Genomic DNA, 24,446 nt, shown 5'->3' with positions numbered 1-24,446 from the left:
ACGTATTTATGCAAATAAAATCGAAGTAAGCAAATAGCTGAAGTGACAGCAGGCAAGTTTTTCTGAAGTATTAAATAATGGTACCAGAGAGCATTTCAACTTAAACATGACAAAGCGTAATATGTACAGAGGGGTCCATAGACAGCACACAAGGCCAAAGTGTCCTAAACCTGAACAAACTGTATCTTCTTGAGGCAGCGATTGGGACTTGTAGTCAGAGACGAGGAGGGTGGTGGGCAGTGTTAAAGGGGTGATGATGTAATGTAGTGAGTTCTACACAAAAGCGAGTTTGGTTGAGGAGTAGTAGTTGGTAGTAGTAGTAACACCAGGGAAATATGGAGGTTGGGGAGAGAGGAGTGTGAGAAAAAGCCCGAAGCTGCCGAAAAAACAAACAGCTGGACGTTAAAAATCAAAGGCACTGAGGAAGGACAAAAGACAGGAACACGAAGCCTCGGTACAGGAAGCGCATCATCAGTGAGTCAATAGCTTAAGCCGCGTGATCCAACTGACCAGTAGTGAGCGTTCTGCCGTTGCACGCTTGGGGGCGGGGCCTACGGGGGCCTTTTTGATGTCCTCCTGGTAGGGGATGGTGGCGCTGTTGTGGAGGTCGGAGTTGGAGTAGTAGCGGCTGCCCCTGATGTGGTCCACTCTGACGAGGTGGCGTTCCCCTGCCGGCCTGTAGGGCGGAGACACCGAGGGGACCTCCTCTGCGATGGTGGGGATCCTCTCATTGCTCAGGTATCTGTACAGGAGGTCTTCACCTGAGGCAGAGAGAAGGTGAGAAGTTAGCTCGTCAACAGCATTGAAAGGGAGGCTCTGGGTGTTTTTAATCAATCTCTCAGTCACATACAAAAAAAATGACATGATATTAGGATTAATCATAAACTAATTTACAACAGAGCTTTTGAGACCAGCACTCAGTAAGTAACATGCTTCTAGCGTTTAATGTCTAGAACTATTAATTCAGACCAAAGCAGTGTGCAGCATGGTCAGCTCTAATGTTAATTCTTTAGTGTTAGTTGGACCTTTTTGGAAAAGTGCCTATTTGCAGAATTAGATAAGAACGATACCACTGTCATATCCATCTGTTCGATATGAAACTGAGGAGAGCAGTTAGCTTAGCATAAAGGCTGGAAACAGCTAACCTAGCTCTGTGAATTTAGATAACGTATTCTTTAATTATTTTATAATATTTCAAACACTTTCATAAGATCATATAATGGATGCATGTAATGGTCAATGAAGTTCTTGGTAATTATTTTTAATTGGTTGTAAATGTACCATTATTGGCAGTGAATATGTAACAATCTTGATTCTACCCTTATATTGTTTATTTTATGATATTCTTTACAACTTAAATGTGCTCAAATGTCACTTGTAGGGCAATTGATGACAGTGTTGTGTGCTACGCTTCTCTGCTTTTGTTGCTCATAGTTTGTATGGACCATGAGTATGAAAAAACATGATACATAGGGGTAACCATAGGGGTTTCACCTATAAGTGAAAGCGTGCTTGTGCGTACCTTTCCTTCCCTGTGTCCAGGGCTTTGCGTAGGGATCTACCACTCCAACGCAGGTGTCCACTGGCATGGAGAGGGGGCGGGGCTTACCTAGGGGCGAGAGTTTCATATTCAACAATTGCATTCATTTCAAGTCGTATTTTTGTCAACATCCATTGGTGGAATGTTTCTAAGAATTCCTGAATGAGAAACTACTGACCACGAGAGGACTTGTTCTCCCTCATTCTGGGCTGGATCACGTTGGCCTCGATGGGACAGCCGAAGCTTAGCTTGTCGTAATCTGCGATGGTGCAGCGTCTTCTGCTCTCCTGGTCCAGGTAGGAGTTGGGAGACTCAGAGCCCTTTGGTCTTTTACTGATGCTGCGGAAGGAGTCTGCTCTCTCCTCTCTACGTGGAGAAACAAATGCTCATTTATTTATTACAACACCACATCCCACTCCAAAAGTTAACAGTCTAAAGCAGTGCAACCATTTGGAAGAAGAGTGAGCACATTAAGTTATCTTGCTGTAATTCCAGTGAAATAAAGATGACAAGGGTAAAAACTTCATATTAAAGTTCAGTCTCGTGACCATGCTTTGTCATCTTTCTGGAGGTGGAAGATGAATCAGCCGTTGCATAAGGTCTATGGTGGGACTGGTGGGAGCAGAGTGGGCTGAACTAAAGCAGAACAGAATGTGCAGTAGGAGGAGAGGGAGGTAAGGCGATCACAGGTCCGGGACACACTCATTATCAACGTGATGTGAGGTTTCTAAATGTGGCAGAGGTCGACTGGGGGTGAGTAGGGGTCGCTTACTGCAGGCTGGTCTAGATCTTTGAGTTGTTTCAAGGCTTCTGAACTCAACTTGTTGAATAATATTAAACCTTATAAAAACATAATCTTGGCGAATGAAACAGGACGGCTCACCGTGGGGTGTACGGCATTGGAGGAGGAGGGGGGATGTACAGGTTCAGGATAGCCGACTTCTCCTTTTTGGTTGACCCGTTCGCTGAGCCGCAGGGAGACTGGGTTCTGATCAGGGAGGAATTGTTCTGAAAAATACAGCACGATACATCAATGTCAGTTTACTGTTGAAAAACAAATGAAGTCATTGCTTTCTGTTTAAGACCAAATATGACTTGATGGCAACTGGGAGGAGTTTACCACATGTGGTGAGACACTTAAGTGCGTCTCCCCGAGTACAAACCTTCTTGTTTGAGGTATGGAAAGATTGTAAGTGAAGTCCAAAATAGTCTGCAAGACATGTACTTAAAATTGTACTCATTTGCCACAGTTATGTCTCCAGACACTCAACATCATTGTGGCCTTGACGAGATGTAGGACTCATATTTACTGCCAGTTTCATCAGACCTTAATGATATGTCTGTCAATACAGTGTAGTAGATGTGATATATGGATGACAAACTAAACATCCTGTTTGGGATCTTATGAATCATCCCCCCCTTTGTCCAAATAGCTCCCATGTGTACAAATGATACAGTATTATTGTCTCATAAAAAACAACTATAATTCAGAACTTTATGTTAAGTATAATTTAAACAAAAGACAAAGATCCCTATGTGCACAGTTACGCTCAGGAACATTACCATTAGCCCTAGAGACCGGTAGGTTTCATTCCACTCCAGAGGAGGACAGAATCTGTTTGTTGTGTGAGCTCGGGGAAATTGAAAATGAGGTGCACTTTTTGTTTTACTGTCCTGTTTACGAGGACATAAGGGATGTCCTCTTCAGTAAAATGACTTCCATTTATGTTGATTTCTTTTGGCTGGATGATTACGAAAAACTTGAGTTGTGTTTTAGGAAAGGAACCTTCTTTGTAGCAGTTTTTATTTGCCAGGCCTGGGAGAGAAGGCAGAATGTTTTGTTTAAGATGGAGCGGTGAAGCAACATGTCATCTTGTAATCAAATGTGACCTGATGAGATGTGGATCCACTGCAGCTGTACTGTATGGTGTCTTGTAAACCCATGAGGGTTGGGCACGTTTTTGTGCATGACACGAAAATAAAAAAATATCTATCATCTATCTATCTATCTATTACAAAGCCAGTGTAATCCGTTCCTGAATCAGGGTGTATGATTTGTCTCCGTTTTGCCTTCTGGAGCCCTATTTTCTCAGATAAACTGAGATGACTGACTCGGATACCCCTGACGACTTGTTAAGACAAGATGCTGCTGATGATGTTGACATTGGACACCTTTGTGTTGAGAGGCTCTTTTGTTGTATTGAGAAACCCACTCTTATCTGATATCTTCTCATCTTACCTTCTCAAACTATAAAACAGGCTACGCATGATAAGAGCCTGAAATCTGGTAGTGTTAGTTTACAACGGGCTTATTGTCTCCCTTCTTTGTTAAACGGGACTCAGGTGCAGAGACGTGGTTAAAAGCTAAGTGACGCCTAATGTGTTCACATGAGGGAGAACAGCAAATTGGATTGCAGTCACATAACCTTATTAGCACAATATTTATCAGCTACCCCTGACCTTTCTTTGAACAATAGACCAAAAAATGATCGTGATTCCCCTTGTCTTCTTTTGATGGCAACATCTGGGGCAATTTTCATTCTAATAACCCAGATACAATCTAACCAGGCTCCAACACTGTCGGCTGCCAGCTTTGTCTCCTAGACTGAATGACATCATGGGACTTTGTTTGCCTCTGATGTTTTGCATGAAGGGAAACTCAATGTTATGGTCGATTTGGCCAGCGGCACTTTCAGGGTGGCTCTGTGACAGTTGTGTCTGAACTTGCTGTTTTAGAACCAACTCCCTAAAAAGCTGATAATTGGTTGACAATGACTGGGAGCACAGGCTTTTGTTGATCTACCATAATGAGAGGAGGAAGAGTGGGTGTGTGTGTTTGTGTGTGTGTGTGTGCGCTTGTGTGCATGTACCTGTTGTACTGCGGGCTTCCAGCGCATGTTCTTGAGCGGGGCTGGGGTGAATCCTGTTGTTCCTGAGGGCCTCTTCTTAAGGAGTAGAGCCACACCTTTGGGGTCCTCCCTCAGTTTGACAACCAGGTTTTTCAGCTGCCAGCCCACCTGGTAAGAAGGATTAAAACAAATATACACACACACCATTAATATTCCAATAATATTTACAGTGTGTACTCAAATTACCAGTATGCATGGTCAAATATGTAATTATCCAAAGAAAGAAAAAAAAAGGTTCCTACCACTGTCTGCTGGTTGACTTGGATCACCTCATCACCAGCATGGATCTTCCTGGTCAGGTCTGCAGGTGACTAAAAAACAAACAAAGTAAAAGGTCAAAGCCTGATAAACAACTTTCATTAAACACTGACACTTGCTGTTAACACACAACTTACTATTTACAAAACCTTGTTGAAATTGGCACTACTTTATTGCCGACCCTGTCTAGTTTCAACTGCCTAGCTTTGAAATGTTCTTTTCAGAGAGCAAATATCTGAACAAACACTCTGAGTTCAATCCGTGAGAAAACACAAACACTTTCTGCGTTTATGAATATCAGTTGAATTGTTTTCCGTGTCACACGGATGTCAAACGGGATTAACTAGTCATTACTGGTGATGATTCAGACCCTGATTCACAATTTAGCACCGGAGGCGTGAGGATCCGACCGTGGCAGTGATGCTGGTGTATTAGTCACTGACTGGTTGTCTCAGTGTGGGGATAGGTAGGACGTCTTTCTGTGGAGGCAGTGGAGGCTTCTGTACTCCAGTCATCGGTAAATATGACAAACAGTTCCCTTTACGGATCAGCAGTTCTTAACTCCCTCAGATAACTCAGTGTGCTCTCAGTAGAGGAGGAGAATAAAGGGGAAGATGAAACAGAGCGTGTGAGGGAGGTATTGTTTTCAACCAAAAATGGAAAAGTAAGGTTTGGTAATAAAAAAAAAATTCTACGATGGCCATATAAATGACACAGACATATGACAAATGATGGGAAGCAATGCAAATGGATAACTGCTGACAACCAGTATCTCTCACTGTCTTTTAACTAATTAAAATAATTCCAGCATTAAAAAGGGGCTGAATGCGTTCTTGTAGTTAGCATATGGTCGTACTTACATGTTCTGTGGTTCCCGTGATGACATGTAACCCATCGTAGGTGGACTTGATGTACATCCCCTAGGGCAAAAAGAAAACCCAAAAGATTTTCAGTAAAAACCCAATACCCCCATAGGGAGAGACACATATGACAGCGATGTGATGTTGACAATTTCACACACATTGCATGCATTCCTGGCCTGCAAACCCCAGAAGGCGGACCTTGGGTTTAAAAAAAAAAAAGGAAGGAAGAAAACCAAAGCAGCATTCCTTACCAGACCCTCTCCCGGATTGATATCGGTCAGCTGGACCTCATCCAAGCAGGCCGACTGGCTCATCAGGGGGTCAGAGGTTGTTCTCACGGTCTGATCACAGATGCTGTTCAAAATCTTAGACTGCGGAGGAAAGGGCAAAAGGAAGTTCATGAGTAAATAAAATAAGAAGCCTAAAACTCCACAATACTCTACTTCTCAGTGATTAGAAGCGGTGTGCTGAATCCTCTTCTTGTGAATTGTGCCTTTTATAACCAATATGTGTTGCACATGTTGAAACAAGTAAGGTAACACTGCTACTTGCAATGCAAAGACCTTATCCTTCATCAATTAGTTGTCTTACTTCTTCTGCGCAAGCCCATTAAGCCTTGCGCTTAATGGGCTGAAAGAGACCATTAGTGTGCTGTTAACTGGACCTTCCAGTGCACACACAAAGTACTGATCAGTCCTATGGGACAGGCCCTTTATTCTGTGCAGTTCCTTGCTTCTTTCAGGACAAAAACCTGTCATTTGTCATCATTAGAGTGGTCTCTTCTCTGACGTCTCTTCTCGGGCACATGCATTTTGTTTTGAACACGTGGTGTACACTTTATGGTGAGCATGAGACAAGTAGAAACTCGGCTCTAATGCGGACTTCAGTTGGGCAGTCTGAGAGAGAGACAGAGTGCTAGAGGAAGCCCAGTATTAGCCCAAAGGGGTCTGGAGAGCGTCAGGAGCAGGAAACACTGATTGATGGCCGGGGCGTATTAGAGCCGCCCCCTCTGTTGGCAATCCCATAGACCCGTCTGCTCTATTCACTCAGAGAACGGACCTTGCTGCTGAGAGCATGTCACACAATCTCTGTGTAAAAAGACATTTCCCCAAACGATCTACCAGATCCCCCCACCCCATATAGGAACTTCAAGGTCTTGTATAGTTTACATTAGCAGAGACAAAAAGAAGACATACAGTGTACTTACAACTTCCAGGATCTTCTCTTCCATCTCGTAAACACTGCAGTCCTGTAACACAGAAGACAGTGATGACAGATTAGGAGTGTGAGCAGTAAACAACAGGGAAGCGGAAGAAAAAAGTATAGGGGTTGGGTAGATACGATATAATCAGCATTCCTGATATAGAACTGAGAAAAAATGTAGAACAGCCTCAAATAAACAGCTTTTAGATTCAAAATACCTCTCTGTCTAAATTCTGGGGGAGGCCATAATTGCATAATGCCCCTATGTGGTTCAGTAAACTATATTGTAACGCAAATACCATACCAACACCCATACAGTAACAATGTGCTGATGACATGGTGACATTTTTGGGGGAGAAAACATGTGATGATGTTCAGAAAGCCCTCATCCAAACAGAAATATGGTTTTCTCCGAACATTTGGATGCATCACTGCTTTCCACAGCTGAAAGTGGGTGGGCTGGGTGAGGCAGGGGTTTCTGGAATAAGACACAGTAGCTGTGCTCATGGTTGTTAGGGGGAAGGATCCAACAATAAAATCTGCAAAGTCAGCTGGGAGACTGACCACCGTCCCCTCCAAGTGTCCCGACACGGCACTCATTGACTGCAGCTGGACTGGCCACAGCTGAGGCAACAGCCTCCCCTGACAACTGTGTTGTTGGTGGTGAAAGGGCCCCTGGTTCAGCTCGGGGTAAGGGGGTTCACGGTGCATGTGGGGGCCCCGGAAATTGGCTTTGTGCTGGGAATGCCCGAAGGGAGGCAATCCATCAAAACACAGGTGAAATGCTTCTGTCATAACTAGAGCACACAGAAAGTCTACTTCAACAAGCCTCTTATATCTCCAGAGGCCACACAAGCCTGTGTCAATGCAAAATAAAGGGATATTGGTGTTGTGGCCCTCACCGTATTAGTGGCATGCACAGACATGTGCCATGTACAAAGACAGCTCTGTTGGTCATTGTAGATCCATTGTGCAGACAGCGGATGGGGGTCGAGCAAGTTTTTCCATATTTCCATAGTTTGCACATTCCACTGGGCTAAAGGGGAGCGTCTGTTTTCAAAATGCACTTGGCTTATCATACTGTTAGTTTGTTTTGCCTTGAAAAGATTTGAATGACTGTCCGTGGCCGTGAGCGATGGCTGCACATCAAAGCAGAGTACATATTAGGCTCCCTAAATATGACTTTTGGTTCGTGTTTGAGTACCTTACTAAAAGACTAATCTCTTTCGGTAAAGTAATATACACGTGACTTTGCAACATTCCCCTTACTTCGGGGGAAAAAAAGCCAATATAAACAGTAAGTAGGAAAAACACAATAATTGGTTTCAATTCATTTGACATATACTTGTTCCAAACTAATGTTTCCCTACAATACATTTTTTAAAGTCAGCCAAGAACATATGGTGGTTTCAGAAAGAATTTGGCTACGCTTACGTAAACATGCGACTGCATATTTCTTTTAGAGACTGGCCCATGTTTGGATGACTGCCCTGTTGACTGAGCCAAGAGGGATGAACTAAAAATACATACTTCGGTGTTTAGAGGTTGTGAAACAAAAGCAGTATCAGTGTGTGCTAGAGACATGGCTTGGCATACATCCCATCAAGTTTTAGCATTTATGGAACATTTATCTTGTCCCGCAGTTCCATCAAATCATGTGAATACAATATCGCAGATGATCCCTCTAAGATCTGTTTGTGATATCCAGATGATTCCTTTATCTTTTTCAAAACCAAAGTCCTTCTAGTAGAAAGGAGCCGCAGCATAAAGAAGGGCTGAGAGAGGCTGAGGGACAATTCCCTGGGTGTACTGATCCCTCACGTTATGGACTTGATCCCACAGCCGGTGTGGATCAGATGACTCCCTGTGCTGCTCTCTGGGCCTTTGATCTGCCACTAGAGTGGATTTGCATGGTAGAGCAATGAAGTGGCCGAGAGAGAAGAGTGCTGGCACTGTGCGGGAACCTGGAGTTTAGCTGCCTTTATACTGAAGTGAAATAAAGACCTGACCATGTGACGTCCTGCTATTCATAAGGTATCAACATGGGATGGATACATTTGTTAAAGTTCAGTGTTTGGCCGATATAATGGAATCTTTTTTTTTTATTTAATGGAAAAGAGAGATATAAACTTATAAACTTCTTATCTGAGCCAACAATTCAGAAGTGTGAGGCGTTGATAAAAGACACGGGGGAATCGATGAAAAATGCGTTCTTTGAAAGAGAATGACCTCCACACTGGCAGGTCAGCCAAGATGGCTGATGCGCCCACTTGTTTTATGGCCATGTCCCATTGTGTGTGTGAACACAGGCTTCATTCAGGCAGAACACATAAATTGTGTGATCTGAAAAGCCGTAATTCTTGGCTGAAGTTCATGAAGTAGCTGGGCAAACCTCACGCCGTCCTCCCCCATCATAAAACTAATCACTGCGGCAGTCCTGCACAACCTATTTTATTAAACCAGTGGCTCATACTCCGGCCTACATGTTATGAATAACAAAAGGGAGACCAAGTAAAAGAATAAGGAAATGAGAAAGGAAGCCAGGAGTCTTCTAACTTCGTGTCAGTTTAGATTCTTAAATGATGTGATGAGTTGGACATAAACTCATCATCAGTGTCTCTGCAGTTGCATACGTAGCTATGAACGGAGGACCAAACTGCATCTCTCCTCCAGTTGTTGGAGGAAACTAATCTCTCCAGTCTTACGAGACTCTTTCAGCACCTATCAGGAGTTTATTCTACACCATAACCTCTCCGCTTCACATGGCAGAGTGGGAAATGTATACCCCCCAAAACTGTTCCTGGAAGACCATGACCGAGACACCCACAGTAAATCACCAGAGGCGCTAAAATCCCAGACTCTGGCGAGGAAATGGGCACTCTGGGAAAGGAATTTATTTTGATGCAATAACCCCCTAAAAATGACACCTGCAGTCTCTGCAGCCACTTTCACTGGCAGTGTAAAATGTGTTGCTAAGCGGGCTATGCTTAAGTCAAACCCTTTAGGGAGAACAAATTGCATGTCTTTGATACTGAAGAAAAGGCCACTCACCAGCTCCCTTTGTTTAAGACATATGACCAACCACTTCTGGTTGTATCATAATGCAATGCTAGAGCAATGCTAAGCAGAGAGTTTTGAAACATAGTGGATGTATGCTCTGTTTTAAACGTTAGCCTTCTATCTGGCAGTCAGATGGACCACCTCCTCATCCCTGCGTTAAACCAACACACAGGAAGTGCTTTCAGACAGTTTGGTCTCCCACTGCGAGCACATCTTAGAGGAGCAAAAAACAGGAACCACATGGCTGAAAGTTTACGCCAGCCAGTGGAATGTTGGGCGGCCGCCTTTAAAAGACCGCCAGTGGGTTTTATGAAACTGGAAACACAAAAGCGACGTTTACCATTAAACGTCCCCGCACAAAGGGGGTCTCCTCATTAGCCAGCATGAGCAGGTAAAGATCCCAAGAAAAACATCAGCATTTGCAATAACATGCTCAGACTGCTGGCTTCAGGCATGCGTCATGGCTGCCAGACCACATTTCCCATAAATCTCTTCTCCAACGCTTTATCTTGCATGTCTGTGCCCCTGGGCCAGTGTGTGCTCGGTGTGGAAAAACCTATTGTGTGTGTGTGTGTGTGTGTGTGTGTGTGTGTGTGTGTGTGTGTGTGTGTGTGTGTGTGTGTGTGTGTGTGTGTGTGTGTGTGTGTGTGTGTGTGTGTGTTTCCCAGGGGCTAGCTAGCTACATGTGTGCTGTTGAGCTAACTGGCGTGCAGACCTGTTGAACTGTGGTGGTGAGCTCCAGGCACAGCTGAATGATCTTGTTCTTGGTGGCTGTGAAGTCACTGATCCCTGTAAGAGGCGTCCTGCAAGCAGACAAAGAAGGTAAGGGAGAGCATTAGGAACCAGTAATGGACTGCAGAGCTGGGTTGAGATTTAGTCAGTCACATGGCCCAACAACTTTTTAAATCGTAGCATCTGACACCAATGTTTGATGTTTATCGCAACACTTAGTGGCCAATTTATTAGGTACACTAGTACAAGCTCATCCATGAATTCTACCTTCACAAAGATAATAATGTTCGGTTTTGATTGACACCAACAGAAAATTATTTATTTAAATAAATATCAATTACTGACGTTGTAGTCTGCACGGGTGTTTAATTCAGCTGGATTATACTGATAGATGTGTCCGATATTTTGACCACCCCATTGACAAAAATGAGTGAAGAAGATTATTGGATTTTTTCAAACTTCAATGCTAAACATATAGCTGAATTAACACACGTCGGAAAGTTTGAACAAAAACTAGCCATTATAAGCTTCATTAAGAAAGAAAATGTAGCAGAGCTGTTTTACTGGATGGCATCTAATTGTATTGGTGTACCTAATAAAGTAGCCATGGAACATATGTCCCAAGTTATTTACTGTGGAGTCAGCTATAAGCTACTAACACTATACTTTATAGAATCAGCTAATCGTGCTCTGATTGCTGTGTTTGGGTGCGTTGCCACAGACAGAAGTGGTTGTAACTCAAGGATGTCACCGTTCTGGTGCCATCTTTTCCTCTTTTGTGTCTCTTTCTCCCCCCAACTCCATCTAAAACATATGCTTATGACTTCCAAAATAGCTCCTCAAACATCAAGTCCCAAACCCTCAATGCAGTCCTTCAAGTTTTGCTAATTTCGAAATAAAAGCATGTATAAATGTGAACTACACAGATGTAATTTAAGCACAGCACTTTTAAACACCGTCACATTGCTCTCATCTAAAACAGCACAACTACCATTTAAAAAAGGACGTCATCTCACCCTCTTTAGCCGAGCATGCCACAAAAACAGAAGCTTAATTTCAGCCAGCTAACACTTAATCCTGGCATCCTGCTTAGTATGCTCTGCTTTTATGGTGTGATGTGGAGCAGGTCGCCAGGAGAGCACAGGGGACCCTGCCAGCTCCGTACTTAAAGCTCACAGGGGGTTGCATTTCTGCTTTACAACTGTATATAGTGTTAACCTTGCCAACTGCATCGAGATGTGCAATGGTTATCGCTAACTTTTTGAAAACCTCCTTTTATGCCAAAGATAAATGCCTGTATCTACTCGTATTATTCTTATGGCAACCCCTCTGATGTCTTATCTGACCTGCACAATCAGGTGGTGGTTGCTTTTACCTGTCAAGCCAAGCCAGGAGGCTCTTCGCAGCGCCGATCAGCTCGACCACAGAGGTGAGGAAGTCGTTGGGTGGCTTGCGTGAGATGCTGTCATCATACGCGGGGCTTTTCCTGCGGTCAGCTGTGGCCATGTGCAGGCTGTTGGTGGCAGCTCTCATCCTCACAACCAGGTTCTTCAAGTTGTCTGTCTCCACCCCATAGTTCTGAAACGGGGAAATCAAAACACCATTTTAACTTAATATAAATGGAAAAGCACGCACTCATGATTGAAGCCGAAATTATATCTGTTACCAATAAAACTCAAGATCAAAGCTTACAACCTCCTCTACACAGTCTAGAGCTTTTTAAACAGTGGAGTCTTATTGCAAGGAAAACGTGTTGTTTCCTGTTCAATGCAGAGCTGTAATCATTTCTTTGACATATATGATTTAAGTGCACTTGAATGCGAAGACAGCTCTAGCATGAAATTTCCCCCTCCAGTCTTGAGGATTGTTGTTGGGCGTGCAGGGAGTGTGTGCACACGCCATCACCTGATTCCTACCAAGCGGTGCATTCTTGAGCCCTGGCTGTTTCCTGCTTCTGCATTCCTCCAATTTATAGATCACTCAGATGCACGAAGCAGCAGAGATCTGTGTCTGCAGGGGTCACTAAGTACACCACAGAGCCAGCTACGTAGGAACTTAGCTACTGCAGCGTACTGCCCTGCAACAGTGTGCGTACTCTTTTCTTGGAGACCGAGCATGAGCACTTGTCAAATATTTGAAAGAGCTTGTTTTAAAGTGTTTGCAATGTTTTGACTAAATAAATGGGTTTGGGACTGATGTGTTGGTTGAAGGTAAGCAAAGAAAGGGTAGCCTGGCTGCTGTCCTGGTAAATATCCGCTTACATGGTGTTGCATCGCTGCCAGCAATGCTGCTGTATGTGTGACGTGCCAGTAGCTAAATATGCTTAGCAAGGAGTAAAACAGCACGTGTCGGGGAAACTGCGAACAGGATCTGCAAGTGCTTAGTGTGGAATTTTCTTTATAACCACTGCCTCTATCCAAAATAAACAAAATAAAACAATACAAATCCATTCAGTCAGTCCTCAAGGAATCACTGGAATAACTGGACTGGTTAAACAGTAGCTGTAGGCTGCCTTAGTCATGGTACTATAAACATAAAATGGATTGTTTAAACATCATTAAAGACAAACAAAACATACGCAGGGAATATATGCAAAAAAAAGAAAGAAAATAAACCATGTGATGGTTTGGTTTCTCATCGGGTCATCCACACAGTAAAAAGGGAAGTGTAGCATAGAGGCAGTTGAGAGTGTTTTCCCAGATCAAACATCTCTCCTGGCTTTTTCATTAGCAGGCTAATCACACAGTCACAGAGGTTCTAACCGGCCCACAGATGTCCAGCAAGCTTTTGTCCCACACTGCCGGCTGAGCTGAAAACCACGTCTGAGCAAAATCTGTGGTTCCAGTCAAATTGCAATTTTTCATACACTTAACAACATTTCAAGCCAAATTTACGTCCTTTCAGTACCTTTTTATAGACATTAAGTTAATCTACAATCAAGATGGCAGAAGCTGTTCTTGTGGAGGCCCTTTGAAGACACCGTATACTTGTATAAGTGTCCTCTGGAGAAACGTAGAACTGCTATCACAACACAGCACTTCCTGCCCACGCCACAGGCATTACATGGATCTGACGTGACTATAAAAGATACAAATATATATATGTACCATAGACAGAGAGTCTGTGCATGTGTGTGTGTGTGTCTGTTGCTATAATGTGCCATCTAAGGTTTAGCGTTTTATTATAACCCTGGACAGATTCCCCCCCGAGGTAACGGTAAAATACATTTACAGCAGCTCTGTGGCTCACGAGGCCAGATGATGTGTCATATACTGTATGTTCAATGGCTGCTGGAGATTGCTAATGTGTGCGTGGATATCATGTGGTGTAGGTCTTTGTGTGGGTCGCTGGCTTCTGAGAACAAAATGAAGAAGTGTTGGGTTTCAACACTGACTCTGCAGAAGACATCATGGGTCAGAGAAGTCCAGTACAATTAATTGAAATGTTCTCTCTTTGTCCCTAGACGGCAGTTTGCTCTTGATAGCTTTTGGATGGAAGAGAAGCACTAGTATGGATGTTTCCTAAAGGGCTGTGGGGTTGTGTGTTTAAGGCCATTGGTCATCATGATATAGGGTTGAAACTGCTAACAGGACAGCTCAGGTCCCTGATATATGAAAGGTGAAATATTTACAATGCGTGCAAATGTTTAAATGTTTAAAATTCAAGGGCAAAGCCGAGCAGCAAAGTGTCACAAAGACGAATGTGACTGCAGCGACAGGAGAGTCTGACCTGATGGTTGACAAAAAGGAGAGAAAGTGGGGAGGGGGAGTGTGAGAGCTTGCGGGGGTGCCGGGTGGTGGTGGCCTGTGTTCCTGTTGGCAGCAGTGACCTTGCCTCAGTTAAAGCTAATTGAATTGGGGGGCCTCACTTCCTCCCACAGGGCCTGTGGAAGGCCAAGGCCTCCTTCTTAATAGGGAAAGCCCTAACGGACAAAAAACATTGAGCCGCACTGGCTTCAGTGAGAGGTGAAAGGCTGCTGGGAGTCCAGCATTCCTGGCCTGAAGTTCCAAGGAACAGAGAGGCGGGGTTAAAATAAAATGGGCCAAATACGTTGGTACTAAATTATGCATTGCAAACACACAGACACATTATTACAAACTAACAGTGCATTTTAAAAGGGGAGACTAAAGTTCACATGCAAGGAAAAGGGGGTTTACTTAAAATAACAAAGCCATGCTGAGGAAGCACTTTGGAGGCCTAATTTATGAAGCCGCTCAACTGGAAGATGATTGGAGATTTCATTGCCATGATGTCAAGGTTCAAGGGGGGAACAAAAAATCTGGGCCTGATTACCGTGATGGTAAAAAAGGTTATGGACCACAGGATGTACCATATGGTACATATTCTATGATGAGTAAATCTATCAGAACTAAAAAGGCACCCATGTATGTGCCAAGTGTTTCCAGGTGTCAATTGCAGTAGTCACAGGTAGAGGAGATTCTATTAACAGGTATAGGATGGGTTGCGTGTCTTGGTATTTTGCAGAATGAAAAACAATGGAAGAGTGTATTGATTGAGTGATAGTTGGGTCTAAGGGAATCAAATGTTAATGTCCCTGTCCAAGTTAAACCTGTACACGGTTTGGTTTGACCTTGGTCATCGAAAAGTATTCCAGCATAGGTTTCCAGATGGCCGCAACATGAATTTAGAGCTGAGTGATGAGTCGTTTGCTGACAACACACTTAATCACACATGTTCTTGCTTTACACAGGATCCTAGAAAGCCCATGCATAGCTTCAGTGTGCTGATGAAGCGGATCACTCACAAAGAAATCCCATCTTTCTGAGCCATAAAATAGTTTGATCCAAACCTGTTGGACCTACATCTTTCACATCAGCATCAATGCAAGATGCAGCCTCATGTAGGAGAGGGAATATCCAAGTTTCTTCAGTATAAAAATAACCATGCCCCGAACGATTAATGTAAAGCATTTTAAGAGAGCGTAAAAACGCAGAAACGCTGACACTGATCAAAACGCAGGGGACCACAATCTGGGGCTTTTTTAATGGCACAGGAAGTGATAAAACTCCAAATCGATCCCATCTGCTGGAAAACCTGCTTCTCTTATAGTTGGAGCATGGACTCTTTTCATGCTCTCTAGTAGAAGGCAGATATATTTTTGTTGGCACTTCTTCTGGGAGCTGTGATGATGAACAAAGGGTCAGCTATAATTCAACCGAGAAAGATGGCTCAGGTGAGAAGATGGCTGCAGCAGTAAGATAACCTGTCTGACAAGCCCAAAAAGCAAATATACCTTGTGTTTTTATGTATTTTGTGTGTGAAGGAGACTTTACATGTGAGGGAAAGTAGGGGGGGAGTTCTTATCTATCAGTTATCAAACTGTCACTCGTTGCTTCACGATTACCATCAACTGCCTCTATTGCCTCACACAGTTTCTAACGGCCTACAAATCAAGCCCAAGGCCCCTTTGATCCAATCCCTCCTCTTCTTGAGTGACACTGCTGTTCCCCTATGTCCTCGGGCTGCTTCATGTGTTGTGGTGCCTTCACACCCCGCTGAGCTGTGTGGGAAATGATGAACCTTTCTGCATCGCTGGTTCCTTTAGCTGCCGAACCAGAAACTACAGGCTTGGTGGCGTTTCTTTTTGTGAAGGGACAGTGACCAAGTCCTTCCAGGAAATACAGTGAAGTCCCACGATTATGCTTTTACCTGTAATATTCCTGCTACTGTAGCTGGACACATGTCACATTAGCCACACACATACGCACAACGGATGTCTACTGACCAGAGCGCAGAGCAGGTCCACAGCCTCCAGCACCAGTTCCTGGTGTCCGATCCTGGCCACGCCAAGCTCCTCCAGGTCTTGATGTGTGATCTTCAGCAGCTGCTCCCCACTGATCTTCTCCCGCTCAAAGTTGGTCACATACTGCTGCAGGCTGTCATCCAAACCTGGACACACGTGATTAAAAGAAAATTGAGGGATTCATTAGACATACATTGAAAAAATACAGAGCGGTGTGCTCTTTTAGAAAGGTTCAATTCAACATTTGCAAGAGTTCTTTGCCCCAATTCAAAGCAAAAATAGACTTGTAAGAATATAAGAATGACGGTTACAGTAGTTCAGCTAGTGACCAAATAGTGTGAGTGTGGGTGTGTAGGTACAGTGCACACAAGGAACAGGTGGGACTGCTATCTTTGCTTAACAAACACACCACAAACAGAGTAACGGTTGAGACCTTTAAGTCTGTTGGGCTGGTTAAACAATGGATGGCTATATTTGTGAGCGTGTGGGTGTGGGTGTGTGTATGTGTGTGTGGGTGTAGGCTTTTCAATAAACGCCCCAGTGTCAGGGGCGTCCCCTTGCTTCTATTTGGAGCACCGACAACAAATGAGCGTTATGAGTGCACTTCCAACTGCTTTGGTCATACAAGAATGTAACTCGCATGAATACAGCGTGTGCTGTAGTGAACTGTGACAGGCTATTCTGATACTGTAGAATGAGTTCTATACGGTAAACTGCCATAAATAAACTCATAGTCTGTGTATATGTGTGTGTGTGTGTGTGTGTGTGTGTGTGTGTGTGTGTGTGTGTGTGTGTGTGTGTGTGTCTCTAGTTGTGGGCGTAGAAGTCAACGCCATCTTTCTCCCCATCAAAGAGCACACAGAGAGGGGGCAGCTGCAGATTCATGGCCCTGTGCCCTGCTTTTCTGAAAGACCTGTCAGCTGAAAGACACACTCACTCACTCTAACCGTACCACACACACACACACAAACACTCTCACAAATAATATTCTTCAGTGCGAGGCAGGGTTTGGCCGAACCATTTCCAATTTGATATTCAAGTCATAAAAATGCAGCTTTTTTCCAGGAACATGAAACTTAACAGCAGATAACGGCATCTGTATAAAAATGTAGAGCATGTAGCTATGCTTGAAGACCCACTGGGTGTGTTCTGTGGTCACTGAGACATTTTTTTGTGAATGGCAGCTCATATCTTCACGCCTCTATGACACTCAGTTTCTCCATGTGTTACAGAGAGTATGCAAAGAAGGTGATAATCTGTGTCTGTGTGTGTGTGTTTGTGTGTATGTATAATGGTAGTCAAATGCTGACTAAACTAGATATTCCATTGCATGTATCAGCCTCAGAGTATATGTAAAGAGTACACAATATACACACTGCTTTAACATGTTATACGCATAACCTGAAAAGAACTGTGTTTTTTCTCTGATATAAAAGTTATAACCCAATTTATTTCAAATTTAACAGCAAAATAACAATCCAGCCCAAATCCTATATTCTGCAGTGATTAATATTCTGTTTTGTTCCGCTGACAAAAGAAGCAGAGAGAAAAATACAAATTAAGGTTTGGATAAACTCTTATGATAGACATTAGAGGCTCTGGAAACTTATTTTCTCAGACAGTTTCCATGAGCGATGAACTCAATATTTTTTGCCAAAGTTGGAACCATTTTGATTATTTCATATTCAAAATTTCTGCTTTTTTCTGGATTTCTCTGTTTTCCTCTCACTAGTTTGAGGTATACCTTTTTTGAAAAAACTGAATTATAACACAGGATGAACATACTTTGTTAGCACAGTGCTAACAAAGCTAGGCAAATAAAGAATAGGAGCCAAGTTAGTTGCTTTGTGATTCTTCAACATTCAGGTGCTGCAGCCCCTTTGAGTTCCTTTTTTTTCCAATAAACTGACATTGCAGTTACACTACACATCGGAATATGCTGCATGGTGTCGCCTTTGGGTCAAACTACCTACATAGGTCTCCCTTCAAGGCCATTAAAATTCCATTACGGCATCAAAGTTCCCCTTGTGACAACATTTCCAATCCTCAAAAAAAATATCTGTGAAAGCTCAAGTCACTTCCACTGAATCAAAGGGGAAATTCCATCATGGCTTGTTAACCATTAGCCTCCGCGAGTCAAGTCCGGTTAGGCTCATTGGATTTTTATCATTCCTTGGCATGCTAATTCAGAAGCACGACTCCAGAGAATTTTAGGCTTAACCCCTGGCTGGCCAACAGCGTGGGGATCTTCTTCACATAGTAAGACTTAAAGGGACTGAACTGGCCTGAACCCACGACAGCACCAACACAAGTTAAGAACACAAACACTGGGCCAGTCTCTTAATGCCGTCAGATATAAACAAAGACTTAGATCCAGAGGGTGAGACGTTTCTCCCCTCTGCTGTGTTAAAAAGACTAGACAGACGAGTCTGGAAACAAAATTGTGGGCTGAATGAATCTGCACCCGCTAATTGGTGAATGGCCTTTCCTCTCCTCTAGGCTGTTTTCACTTTTATTCATTCATTGGCAAGTGTTTTCCTCCCACATATCCTATCCCTGATCCTAGACGTCTGACTTCATAGAGTTTAGAAATTCCAGGTCACTCCAGGGTCCAAACTGATCTGCATTTGCTTTAAATTGGAACAATTGTAAGTTTGTTTACGTGCATTGGTTAAAGACACCTACCACTCCAAAAAGTACCAGTGATTGAGGATAGGGATAATTATGCACTGCAGAGAAAATGTATTTCTCCCACACTGAATTCAGGGGCCGTAAGAAGAAACTAGCACAGCAATCGCTCCCTCTGGACTCAACCATTGACACCTTCTGAATAAAAGAGGGGTGTCCTTACAGTGGGGCTTATAAAACATTTATTAGGCCCGGATCAATGGCAGCTGGGGTTTGTGTCCGTGTGTGAAACTATCAATTTTCATTAAAAGGTAGAGTAACCAGTAAAGGAGATAGAGTGTCACGTGCTTGTGAATTAGGCAAAGGGGGGGGGACGACGACAAGGGAGGACTGTGTGAACGCTTTTCAAAAGCCTGCGCAGGATGAAACGCTTTTTGAGGAGTTTTATGGCCTCTGTGTGTGAACCACTTGGCAAATGTCCTCAAACTAGAGCAAGTGGGTGTGACTGTGCAGCAGATGCACAGACACACAGCATCAATGTCAAATTCACCCGCATAGCCAAAAAGCTGGACAAACATTCCTTAACAATACTACTAATGAAAGCCTGGTACAATGTGGCAATAAAAACAATAATCAGATTATCCCACTGAAGAAATAACTTAAATTTGAGCTGTCAGTTTCTTGAATGATTTTAAGGTGGTATTTTCATCAAATTGATAATAGAGAACTAGTAGGCACTCAAAGGCTGAAAATCCTCTTTATGGACCTTATTTTTATAACAGCAGAAAATTCGATCCTTATCCAGATCCAGAACAGAGTCAAATTAATAAGGAAATGTACTAACAATTGACAGAAAATTAATATTTAGGTTAATATTTGGATAATTGATTAGGTAATTTGTCAGGCACAAATGGTGAAGGATTATTCCAGCTTGAGAATTTGTCCAGTTGTATTACTGAAAATGGAATACCTTTGGATAAATGTCTGTTAGTCTGACAGAAAAGTGCAATTTGAAGACATCACCAATTATGATGGACTTCTTTTGACTACATTCTGAATACAAAATCTATAAAAAAGATGGTCCGATAGTAGCATTGAACATGACAAACCGTTATAATGCAATGCATGTAAGAGGGCATCTGAACGAAATCTGTCTAAATCTGTGACCGAGACACAAACACAGAATAGGAGTTGACTGGCAGATGCCAGTATGTGTGTGTGCCTCAGTAGGGCACCTGCTGTTCACTGTGGGGTCTTTCTTACCACCCACCATCTCCCATTCAGTCAACAGTGATTATGAGAAGAACAGGTTATCAACGTAACAGTTTCAGGGTATAAATGGATACTCGTACAGACTCACACACTGCTCAACAGTATTTCTGAACAGCTGGGAAAGCAAGAAACCCCACAAACTCCTGTCTGGATGTAACAAGTGCAACCAGGCCTTGTTGGAGGCCCTTGAGCTCTGCAGCCCACTTAAAGGCTATGTAAGCATTTCTGGCAATGTAAACAACAGTACCCTTCCGCTAGCAAATGGCTCGGCTATTCTTGTCACAATCTCAACATTCCCCATCTATACAGAAGCACAAAGACAGCAGATTGTGTTTAATTGTGGCCAAGTACGTTTGTGCAATGAAAAAGTCATCAAAACTGGTACATGTAGTCCTAAACCAGTCTAGTGTTCTGTCTGATCCATGATCAATTTTGATCAACAATGCTTTCAATGCAGCTTTTAGTTGCCAACTTTTGGTTCTCAGGGGTTTGATTACACCAGAAAAGAGCGAACAGTCTTTCACCTCCAACAGAAAGAACGAAACAAGCTCCCTCCTCTTCACCTCCCCCATCTTTCAACCCCTCCCTGTGCTCCCAGTGGGAGATGCAGCCACCTCGCAACACACACACATAAACAGGGACACACAAACACGCACGCACAAAAAAAAAACAACCCAATATCCCCACTGGGTCGGCCACTGGGAAAGCTACTGGGTGTAGAATAGCGAAGCCACTGTAACTCTGCTGTCTTTACTTGTCAGCGCGGCCTCTGAACCTGCTGGGAACGGTCAGGAATTTCACTCATTGTTCTCTGCTGAGCAGCTCCATTGTGGGAATTCACAGCACCCTGGCACAATGGTCTCTCGCCGGACCAGGCCGTGCTGTAATTAGAAAGAGAGAAAAAGCTCCTCTCGGCAACTGCTAAGCTATCCCCTAATGCATGACTTCACAGGACAACAAAGCCTGTACACACACACACACACACACACACACACACACACACACACACACACACACACACACACACACACACACACACACACACACACACACACACACACACACACACACACACACACACACACACACACACAAACACACACACACACTGGGCTGACCCTTTCTAATGGGAGCTGGGGATAGGAGTTACACAATGGTGTTCTACATCTCTCCATCGAGCATGTTGTGTCCTCATCAGAGATAGTAGAATGGTACAGCTTTCCATGAGACTGGTCACTCGAGTCAGTTCGGGGGCTAATCGTCTTGTTTTATGGTTTGGATCGGTTGTTTTTCTGATAAAAGGGCAAAGATAAGCGTTATTGTGTCATGTTTCAACATAATGGCTGTTGCTTCCAGCTGTAACTCTAATGAAGATAGCTTTGAATACATATATGTCTGACAGCTTAACTGGCTATGAACCCTGTGCGACCCATGTTTTAATCTCATCGTTGCTTCCTACGGCTAACAAAGGGTGTTTCACTTAATGTACATAACTACAAAATGGCTGTGACGGGTCCAGAGTGAGCTTCCTAAGTGAGTAAAAGCAGCTGAGGCTAGTCCCTGCCCAGGCAGACAAAAGCAGCTCTGTCTTTTACAGGGTGATGGACGATGACTGATGAGATAGAAAAGGGGGGGGGGGGGGTCAAAGTTTGCGGGGCTGTCTTGGTTGAAGCACATCAGCTACTATGAGCACCAGCCCCTGGGCTCAGTTAATCCTCAACTCCAAAAGCACAGGAACCCAAGTCACATTGCTGGTTACCTGTCAGATTTTTCCAAGTTTAAGTGGGTTTTGGGAGGGTGGGTGGACGGCTTGGTTATTATTGACTGGGGTGAGAGGTGAGGTCTGACAGTAAAGCAGATCAGAGCAGAGGAGCGCTGGAGGTTATGAGAGGTACTTTAAATGTCCTATGACTGATACATGATGACTTCTGGTCATAAACAGATAAGAGGTTAGAGGAAAAACAAGATGGAACACTTGTGAAAGAGATCAAGCAGACTGCTGCAGGCACATTAGTGACCGTCTTTGCAAACCCGCATCAACCCAAAAAGTTGTTGCTTAAGCTAAGGGCGTGAAAAAAAACAAAAAACTGAAAAACTGGTTGTCTGGGTCACTGAGTTTACAACCTGAAACATAATTAGGTTTTAGTTCAGTTTAACATGCAGCTCTTTCACAGGGCCTGAACTTCCTTTGCCTACATTCCATTAAAAATTGAGGATTCTTGGGTTGGTAAGCAGGATATATACACACATGCCAATAAATTGCAGCTTGTATTCTGATAAAGGGAAACCTGAATAAAAAATACCAGTATTATCCAGGATACTGACCGGTGTTAACATGTGCACCAGTCTGATTGGTATTCCATTTCAGTGCAAGCATCATGGTAGGAGGAGCAAAATCCAACAATTTGGTAAGTACACTTATTTGAACTCTGAGAAAGTTAAATGAGAAGATTGACACCACTCACGTCCGTCTGTTAAATATAAGGTTAGAAGCCTGTTAGCTTAGCTTAGTACAAATACTTGAAACAGGGGGAAACCCTGCCTGGCAACCAGCAGAGACTAGGCGTGCGTTTGTAAATGTAGTTACAATTCCCATAAATGGAAGTTACAATATTTAGAATGGAGAAGAGAGACACTGTATACGACTCTGGTATTGGCAGCAACCTGTCAATCACAGTAAGCCCGCCCTAAAGCATACACCGCTTTATGGTCTATTTTACTCTAATAGGGACCATCATTTAATAAATAAACATCTTTATGATGTTAACTGAGGGAATAAATCAAGTGAGAAGTAGGGTCATTTTTTCTCATTGACTTCTATACATGCAGACTTCTTTTTGCAACCGAAGGAGTCGCCCCCTGCTGGCCAGTAGAGATAATGCAATGTCCGACACACAATTGTAGTTTTTGTTCTTCAGATTGTGTACTTAATAAACAAACGACATATGTCAATGAGATGAGTTCACTGGTGAACTTATGAGGTACTGATAGGTGTTTTTTCCCCCTTTGGCAGTGCAAGGCTGGCTGTTTCCCTCTGGCTCCAGTCTTTGTGCTAAGCTAAGCTACATAACTCCTTTAATTATGGCTCTGTTTTATTGAAGTGATGCATAAAGCTATGCCAATGAGCCCGTAGGCACAGGACAATGAAAGTGAATGTCAAACTGTAATGCAGCTCTAAATAAGGATAATTACACCTGTGCTCTTACTGCTATGTCGTGCCAATATGTCTGTTGTAAAATCGTGCACTGTCTTGAAGTAGTTGTGACTTGTATACACTTGGTGGTAAACACAGAGAGATATTCGATTGAATCATGGGTACGTCAGCACTGGGATATTCAAAGACAGGTTTGTTAAGACTGTTTACATGCAGCTTATCATTCATGAGTAAGACATGAGTCAGTGTCAGTGATACTGTGTGCAGGTAAGAGAACCAATGCTTAAGTGTAGCACAGGGGCAGGGATTGGAGGAATAACCTCCACAGGCCGACATAAACAACACCCATCACTCCCCAGCCAGTCGGCCGCCGGGCCACGCTGCAGCTCGTTACCACTAGAATAAACACTCACTAAAGAAAGCAACAAAGACCTCAAAAATGTCTCAAACGACCCCCCTCCCTCCTCCCTCCTTCCTTCTCCTCTCAGTCCTGGTCCTGCTTCTCCACCCACCACAATCTCACATCTTTCCTTGGCCCCCTCCAACATTCATATTGTCGCGGTTCCGCCTGTTGACATGTATCCCAAGATAGTCGCAGTCTTTGTGTCTTTGAGGTGCACGATGCAACAGATCCTTTCACTTTTGGAAGTTTGGAATGGTCTTGTTTTTTTCCAGTTTTATTCCCAATAGGTGTGACATCAGAAAGCAATAAGGACACTCACACCGTGTGGCCCAGGAGTCACAACTGAAGTGGGTCGTTGCATAACAAGACTGCGCTGTTTGTGTGTCAACAGGATTTCTAAGACACTCACTCGGCTACAGCCTACATATTATTTCCCGAAGACAAAACTATAATTAAAGACTGTCGCTCTTTACAAACAGACAGAGATGGAGGGAACGAGGCAAAAATCGGGGGAACAAAAAGGCAGAGACAGAAAAAGACGAGAAAAGACAAAAACAGAAAACACGACATCCCTCATCAAACTTAACCGTTGATCCAAAGTCAAAGCCAATGAGACACAAACAGGTCATAGAAAAAAAAGCACAGGGAACTCAGTTTATT

At 43.4% G+C, this 24,446-nt stretch overlaps 1 protein-coding gene across 1 annotated transcript in view; it reads right to left on the bottom strand.

The window, feature by feature from the left end:
* Window positions 1–24,446, bottom strand: part of LOC129103577 (connector enhancer of kinase suppressor of ras 3-like) — a 48,333-nt gene that overhangs the window by 15,727 nt on the left and 8,160 nt on the right. Inside the window, exons 2-13 of the mRNA XM_054614107.1 lie at window positions 16,312–16,475; window positions 11,941–12,143; window positions 10,549–10,636; window positions 6,778–6,819; window positions 5,822–5,941; window positions 5,568–5,627; window positions 4,692–4,760; window positions 4,411–4,557; window positions 2,424–2,548; window positions 1,719–1,906; window positions 1,523–1,609; window positions 511–761 (exon numbers count right to left, since the gene is read on the bottom strand). Of these exons, the coding sequence (XP_054470082.1) occupies window positions 511–761; window positions 1,523–1,609; window positions 1,719–1,906; window positions 2,424–2,548; window positions 4,411–4,557; window positions 4,692–4,760; window positions 5,568–5,627; window positions 5,822–5,941; window positions 6,778–6,819; window positions 10,549–10,636; window positions 11,941–12,143; window positions 16,312–16,475 (1,544 nt within the window). The remainder of the gene's footprint in view (window positions 1–510; window positions 762–1,522; window positions 1,610–1,718; window positions 1,907–2,423; window positions 2,549–4,410; window positions 4,558–4,691; window positions 4,761–5,567; window positions 5,628–5,821; window positions 5,942–6,777; window positions 6,820–10,548; window positions 10,637–11,940; window positions 12,144–16,311; window positions 16,476–24,446) is intronic.

Source organism: Anoplopoma fimbria, chromosome 15 (genome assembly GCF_027596085.1).
Source record: "Anoplopoma fimbria isolate UVic2021 breed Golden Eagle Sablefish chromosome 15, Afim_UVic_2022, whole genome shotgun sequence".
Classification (NCBI taxonomy): Eukaryota; Metazoa; Chordata; class Actinopteri; order Perciformes; family Anoplopomatidae; genus Anoplopoma; species Anoplopoma fimbria.
This window is presented reverse-complemented; position numbering and strand designations above follow the sequence as displayed.